The 8,441-nt window shown below is 38.8% G+C and overlaps 1 protein-coding gene across 1 annotated transcript; it reads left to right on the plus strand.

Moving 5' to 3' along the window:
* Positions 1 to 6,432: 6,432 nt before the first annotated feature.
* Positions 6,433 to 8,183, plus strand: hrh1 (histamine receptor H1). Its single transcript, XM_067999110.1, has one exon. The coding sequence runs from the start codon at positions 6,468 to 6,470 to the stop codon at positions 8,136 to 8,138; it is 1,671 nt and encodes a 556-aa protein (XP_067855211.1). The 5' UTR covers positions 6,433 to 6,467; the 3' UTR covers positions 8,139 to 8,183.
* The last annotated feature ends 258 nt before the right edge of the window (positions 8,184 to 8,441 follow it).

The raw sequence follows: 8,441 nt of genomic DNA on the forward strand, positions 1-8,441 counted from the left end.
ATAAAGAATAGTCAACATGGATTTCAGAAGGGAAAGTCATGCTTGACCAACCTTATTGAATTCTTTGAAGAAGTAACAGAAAAAGTAGACAAGGGTAATGCAGTTGATGTAATATATTTGGATTTTCAAAAGGCCTTCGATAAGGTACTGCATTGTAGACTCAGGGCTAAGGTCAGAGTATGTGGAGTCAGGGGACAGGTGGCAGAATGGACAATAAGTTGGCTACAAAACAGAAAACAGACAGTCGGGGTTAAGGGTAGCTACTCAGACTGGCAAAAGGTGGGAAGTGGTGTTCCACAGGGATCGGTGCTGGGACCACTGTTGTTCACAATTTACATTAACGATTTGGATTTGGGAATCAGAAGTACAATTTCAAAATTTACGGATGACACCAAATTGGGGGGGCGTAGTTAACACAAGGGGAGAATGCATCAAAATGCAAGAGGACATTAATAAACTTGCAGAATGGGTGTGTAATTGGCAAATGAATTTCAATATAGATAAGTGTGAGGTGGTGCATTTTGTTAGGAAAAATAAGGAGGCCACATACTACTTGGATAATAAGACTCTAAATGAGGTAGAGGAGCAAAGGGATCTCGGGGTATAGATACATAAATCACTAAAAGTAGCGACACAGGTTAATAAGATAATAAAAATGGCAAACCAATCACTGGGGTTCATTTCTAGAGGGATAGAATTGAAAAGCAGAGAAGTTATGTTAAACTTGAATAGAACCTTGGTTATGCCACATTTGTAGTACTGTGTACAGTTCTGGTCTCCATATTATAGAAAGGATAGAGAAGGAATTGGGTAGGATGCAAAAAAGATTCACAAGGATGATACCAGAACTGAGAGAATATATTTATCAGGAAAGGCTGAACAGGCTGGAGCTCTTTTCTCTAGAAAAGAGAAGGCTGAGGGGTGACCTGATAGGGGTCTTCAAGATAATGAAAGGTTTTAATAGGGTAGACATAGAGTAGATATTTCCACTTGTGGGGGAGTCTAAAACTAGAGGCCATAAATATAAAATAGTCGCTAATAAATCCAATAGGGAATTCAGGAGAAACTTCTTACCAAAGAGTGGTAAGAATGTGGAACGTGCTACCACAAGGAGTAGTTGAGGCAAACAGCAGATGCATTTAAGGGGAAACTAGATAAACACATGAGGGAGAAAGGAATCGAAGGGTATGCTGATAGGGTTAGATGAAGTAGGGAGGGAGGAGGCTTGTGTGGAGCAAAAACGTCGGCGTAGACCAGTTGGGCCGAATGGCCTATTTCTGTGCTGTTGTTTCGATGTAACTCAATGAAAACCGTATACTTTGGTGCATAAATTGTAAATGTATGTATCATGTCCATTATTCTTCCTAGGGCCTCTTAATGCATGTCCTTAAGATATAATTCAATAAAAGCCAAATAAGCAGTGAGTTGGCATTGCTGCAACGTGATTTCATGTTGATTTAACATCATCTCAATCTGCTGTAGGTTTTTCTTCTTTCTGCCCCAGATGGATCATTTCTAATTAAAATCAACAAAATATATTTAGGATATATGTCAACAGTGAAAATGCTTTTATAAAAAAAACAAAGGTCAAATTATTTTATTTTCATAATTTTCTCTAAAGGGTTGAGACATATATATATTGCTCAGGATTTTCTGTTGTCCATTTTGATTCTGCCATCATGTCACAACATTATGGAAACATTCTATTAATCTGGCACCAGAATAACCTTCTTGGATTTGAAATATCTAATGAGATATTTGGGCCTAGAAATTGGTTATGGCCCGTTTTCGGGCACATAACCAGTAGTGCAGCAGGTAGCATGCACCATAACTGACAGGCCTGAGGCTGGCCCGAAATTGGACCTCAGGCCTCATTTACATTATTTGGACGAACTGCCGGCACCTGTCGTGCCTCCACAAGCAGCTCATCCATTTTACATTGTTGAATATCGGGATACTTGTCTTGCCAGCAGCAGCTCTAAGGTAGGTCCCGGGCATTAGGAGGGTGGAGGGGAGGGGGGATGCAGCAGCAACAGGGGCAGGGGGGCGATCATGAATACTGTGGAGTTGGAGGGAAACTTACCTTTTGGTGTTGATCGCATCTTAGGGCGCAGTGACTGCTTAAGAATTCCGAGCAGAGCAGGTCCGGCTATCCAGATTAGCAAAGGGGACCTTTGCGTCAGGCCCCTCATTTACATATGTAAGGGGCCTAACGCATGTTTTAGGCGGCCACCAGGGACGCCTGAAAAATGGCCCGACTCAATATCGGGTTGGAAGTCTTTTAGGCATCCTTGGGGCATAGGACGTTGGCCCCTGTAATTGGCTCTCCGCCTCCCAGTCGCCATAAGGTCCAATTTATACCCCTTGGATTTTAGCTTTCCCAATGGTCTAGTGGATAAACACACTATCTGGTGTAGTACTAAGCCATGCAAACCAGAATGTCCCAGGTTTCACTCCCAGTAAGTGCATTGGTGACATTTGTGCCTAATTCCATCAGAATTCCTGGGGTCAATCAATGAGCCTAATGCTGGTGGATGCCTGTGCCAATATTGGCAGAGCTGGTGCAACCATTTGGTGGAGGGGCAGGAAAAGCCACTACAGCTGGCTGAAGATTTTACTAAGTTATAAAAATAGCCCTTTTTGTAGGAAGGACACATCCTTTGCATGAAGCTCCTTTCACTGACTGTCCCAGGCTTTCAAAACAACCTGAAACAATCTTGTGGCCCCACTTCTGCCATATGAAATTACTATACCTATTACTTGCAGGCTTATAATGTATTGGAAGCAGTGGAGGAGGGAACTAGCAGGAATTCCAACAGATGACATCATCCCACCTCTATTCCTAAGGCCAGGCTGTAAAGGGACAGACGTGAAAACCACCCACCACCCACCCCCAACCTCACAAGAAATCGTAATACATCACGGTATGGGGTGAAGAACCAATGTAGTCAAGTTCCACCACAAATTCTGGCCCCACTAATCTCCACTTGCCCCAAATGTGCATCAAATCCATCAAAACCATACGGCCTGTGAAGACTCACCCAAAGAATGGTCCATTAGTAATCAGAACCCATGGATCTACAGCACTGTATCCAGCACAAGTCAACACCTTCAGGAGAGGAGGGAGAAAACTGAAAAAATTCTGATTTGAATGGATAGTTTGCATTTGATTATCCAATCAGAGAATAAGATTTCCACATACAGATTTAGATATAATAGCTTAATTGAGTTTCATTTCTTATCATTTACCAGAACGGTACCAGGGATGAGGGACTTCAGTTATGTGGAGAGACGGGAGAAGCTGGGATTGTTCTCCTTCGAGCAGAGACGGTTAAGGTTAAGGGGAGATTTAATAGAGGTGTTCAAAATTATGAAGGGTTTTGATAGGGTCGATAGGGAGAAACTGTTTCCACTGTCAGGAAGGTTGGTAACCAGAGGACGCAGATTTAAGATAATTGGCAAAAAATCCAGGGGGGAAATGATGAAAAATTTTTTTACACAGCAAGTTGTTATGATCTGGAATGCACTGCCGGAAAGGGTGGTGGAAGCAGATTCAGTAATCCCTTTCAAAAGGGAATTGGATAAATACTTGGAAAAGGAGATATTTGCAGGGCTATGGGGAAAGAGCAAGGGAGTGGGACTAATTGGATAGTTCTTTCAAAAAGCTGGCACAGACATGATGAGCCAAATGGCCTCCTTCTATGCTGTAAGATTCTATGATACTAAGGCCGGGATATTACCCCTCATAATTTTGAACACCTCTATTAAATCTCCCCTTAATCATCTCCGCTGTAAGGAGAACAACCCCAGCTTCTCTAGTCTTCCCACATAATTGGTCCCTCATCCCTGGTATCATTCTGGTAAATCTCCTCCGCACCCTCTCCAAGGCCTTGACATCCTTCCTAAAGTGTGGTGCCCAGAATTGGACACAATACTTTAGCTGAGGTCTAACCAGTGATTTATAAAGGTTTACCATGACTTCCTTGCTTTTGTACTCTATGCCTCTATTTATAAAGCCAAGGAGCCCATTTACTTTTTTAAAAGCTTTACCAACTTGTCCTGCCACCTTCAAAGATTTGTGTATGTGAACCCCAGATCTCTCTGTTCATGCACCCCCTTTAAAATTGTACCATTTAGTTTACATTGCCTCTCATTTTTCCTTCTAAATTGCATCACTTCACACTTCTGAGAATTAAATTTCATCTGCCATGTGTCCGCCCATTTCACCAGTCTGTACGTCCTCCTGAAGTCTGCTACTATCCTCCTCACTGTTTACTACATTTCCAAACTTTGTGCCATCTGCAGACTTTGAAATTATACCCTGTGTACCCAAGTCCAGGTCATTAATATATAGTAAAAAGAGCAATGGTCCCAATACCGACCCCTGGAGAACACCGCTGTATACTTCCATCCAGTCTGAAAAACAACCGTTCACCACTACTCTCTGCTTTCTGTCTCACAGCTTTTGTATCCACACTGCTATTGCTCCTTTAATGGCTTTAATTATGGAATTTGATACAAGTCTTCAAAGTTGTTAAATATTGGCCCAGAAATTACTCACCCAAGGAGTTCCATAATAGCATCCTCACCGACCACCGGCGAATTGGTGGAGTAAATTCGCGAATACGCACGTGCATATTAAAACCAGGGAATTGCGAACTTGCTCCCATTAGTTCGCTGGTTTGACAGTTCCGAATTAAAAGGCCACCTACACTAAAATCATAGACATTCTTAAACATGCGTAAACTTACCCATCTGCCAAGCTGGAACGAAGATACTTACGCACCGAAAGGTACGCTGAAAAATACCAGCCCTACAAAAACAACAAAATTAAATTTTTAAAATGTGGAATGTCAAATTACTCATTTTAATATTTTTGATCATTAAAATTTATTTTAAAAATTACAAATTTTATTTTTTTTTACTTTTAACTTCTGTAAGTTTCATTAAATTAAATAATTTGCTTGGCTTTTTATAATAAGATATGTTACATTTTTATTTACATTAACATAGAGAAGTTCACTTTAAATGAATGAGTTTTACTTGCCTGTTTGTGGGTGGGGCTTCCATTCTCACATCCATTTCCCATGCGCATCAGCCCACACTGTTCAGAGGCTGGGCTGATGCCGCGATTCTTTTCAAATCTTCCAATTCACGCAAGTGGACGCCTCCAATCCGCGGTAAGTAAATTTGGACTTTTATTCGTAGGAGCTGCTGCAGAGTTTGCCATGCCGATGTGAGCAATTTCCAGCCCAAAAACTGAAAATGGGATGAGGTTTTAATTGATTGTGATTGATTGTAAATCAAAAATTTTAACATTTAAGAAATAATTGGTATCATTATGCTTGTGGTTAACCAATCCAATTTAAATAAATAAGTGGTAAATTACAAGAATTTAAAAATAATACATCCACAAATCTTGCAGTCAGGTTTATTTACTTGCATAAATCCCCCCACTGCTGTAAAATGGGTGTCCCCATACCTCCATGCCATGAAAAGCTGTGACATTGTTAATCCCGTGATCCCTAGCGGCATTGCTAAAACTTGGTAAGAACAAATGAATAAAATCAAACTAGACTTTCTGCCCCCTACCTGCTGCCCTCTCAAAGACTGAATGAAGACATTAAACACTGTCCTGAAATTATTTTTTTTAGTAAAAGTAGATTCCTGCATTAAAGTTATCGCATCTTCATAACAGATTTAAAATAGACTTCAAAAATATCTTTAACTATCTATTCAAAATACCATAACACAAATACAACAGTATTCATTAATTCCTCAGAAAATAAAATTCATTTGACCTCTGTTTGAAAGGCTAAGACCAAAAGATGTTTTAATAAGTTTGGGAAAATTATTGGAGTGGTGAACCCTTAAATGGTCAATTATTATCTTTCCTCTTCCACCTTTACAACCTGAAGTCACTTAACATTTTGTTCAGTGATATATATCAGCCAATATTGAGAATCGACTCCTTGTGATCTTTAAAAGATTATATTTAAGGCGATAAGGCTTGTTGTCCATTTGGAACTTGTGCAAATGGCAAGCCTTGACATATTTAAGTATGGTTTTCACACTTTTTAGGTGAAAAGCAAAAAACTATTAGTTCAGCTTTAATATAGCTATATGCTTGTGTACAGTTGAAACAAGTTGTTACTTTATCTAACTTTTGTCTGGCTGCTATAAAATACTCCACATCAACACAATTTTAATGCCAAATGCAAATTGCATGAATCCACAAGTGTAACTGAAATAGACTTGTTTTCAATACATTTAAAGATAGTGTATGCAATTAGTCAACAGTTAACCTAACTGTTTACATTTTTTGACTGCTGTTAAATATGTCAAGTCTGCAAATAATGACTCATAGACTTTTGTTTTTCAGACAGATTCTTTAACAGGTCAATCGGGAGTATCGGCTTTATGACAAAGTTGTGTGCTCAGCCTTTGTAAACTAGTCTGCTTTGTCCATGATGAATATTACTATTGCGACATCAATTATACACATCTCGGACTATACAGTGTTTACAACAGAAAACTACACAAAGAAAGATTTCTACCACCAGCTTCCTGCCAAGAACATTTTACTTGGCCTTGTCTTAGGCTTTTTATCTTTACTGACTGTCATCATGAATGTTTTGGTGCTATACGCAGTGAAAAGAGAAAGAAAGCTACATACTGTTGCAAACATGTACATAGTTAGTTTATCTGTGGCAGATCTGATAGTTGGCATGACAGTCATGCCCCTTAATATTGTGTACATATTAGAAAATGAATGGAAACTAGGAAGAGTGATCTGTCAGTTTTGGCTTTCCATGGATTATGTGGCTAGCACAGCTTCAATTTTTAGTCTTTTTATCCTATGTGTGGATCGCTACCGCTCAGTTCGACAGCCATTGAGATATCTGAAGTATCGGACCAGAGCCCGGGCAGTTGCAATGATTGCAGGAGCCTGGCTTCTTTCATTGACTTGGATCATTCCCATCTTAGGATGGCATGTCTTTGCAAATGGAAGCATCAGGACTGTCACAAACAATAAGTGTGACACTGAATTTCGCTATGTCACCTGGTTCAAAATTCTTACTGCAGTTCTGAACTTTTATGTCCCATCTCTACTAATGCTATGGTATTATACAAAAATTTACATGGCTGTAAGAAAACACTGCCAACAACGAGAAAATATAAATGGATCAAAGAGTTCAACTATAGACAGAAAAATTCTCAAGGAGAATGTTAAACTATCATGGCACAAACGTGAAACATATCTGAACCAGCAAGGTGGAAATTCACATAAAGAACTCCCAAATACAAAAGTCAATGATGCGTGCAATTTGAGCTGTTTTGACTTGAAAGAAATCAAAACACCTTATACTTTAGCAGGTGACAAGAACATCCCAACTGAAAATAACCAAGATATTGGTGTCTTCTCTGTTTCAGCACCAATGCAACAAATTTCAACTGATTTTTACCATAAGTCATTGCCTCTCAATAAGTCACAAAATCAGCATGTGGAACCAAACTACAGATCAAGTTATTTTGCAAACTCCAGGGAAAATCTTACCCTGAATAGTCCTGTTGCAGCAGCAAAATTAAAGTGCTTTCCTATGAGTGTTTTGCACAGACAAAGAGGTAATATCACTCAACAAACGTACATGACTGCAAAAGAGCACAAAATGATTGCAGAGGATTCAGTTGATGAAAAATGTGATCCATCAGATATCTCTGTTATACAAACATTCAATAATATGCTGCTTACATTTGGTTCTATGTCTTGTACACATCCGGAACCAACATCGTGGGTTCATAAATCTGAAGGAACAGACAGCATTAATCAATTTAAGCAACCATGGCAAAAGTTCTTCTCACAGTCAATGCAGTATGTACAAAGCCTTCTCATAGTAAAAGAAAGAAAAGCTGTCAAACAATTGGGTTTCATAATGGCAGGGTTCATGGTGTGCTGGATTCCCTACTTTGTGACATTTATGATTATGGCTTTCTGTGAAACGTGTGTCAATCACAATTTACATATGTTCACAATATGGTTGGGTTATATTAATTCAACACTTAATCCATTCATTTACCCTCTGTGTAACAAGGACTTCAAGAAAACTTTCAAAACCATTCTTCACATTCAGTCTTAATTTATAATTTGTGAATTGTTAGGTAGGAACCAAACATTGCTGTGAAATAAAAATCCTCTTGCTGACTTCATTTTCATAACCTATTTAATAGAAGAATGTTAATTTACTTTATAAAAATGTTATAAATTGATCTAGCAATTCTGTTGGTTAGAAATATATTTTAAAAATGCTTGTAACAATTTCAACAATTCACTTATGTAATATGAGTCAAGTGCCTTTTAGAACTTTAAATAGTGTATATCAAAAGTGTCATCGTGCTATTTAGTTTACCTACAAAATGAGTACACATGTTGGTTGTAGTCA

This window comes from Heptranchias perlo, chromosome 17, assembly GCF_035084215.1.
Source record: "Heptranchias perlo isolate sHepPer1 chromosome 17, sHepPer1.hap1, whole genome shotgun sequence".
In the NCBI taxonomy this organism is placed as follows: Eukaryota; Metazoa; Chordata; class Chondrichthyes; order Hexanchiformes; family Hexanchidae; genus Heptranchias; species Heptranchias perlo.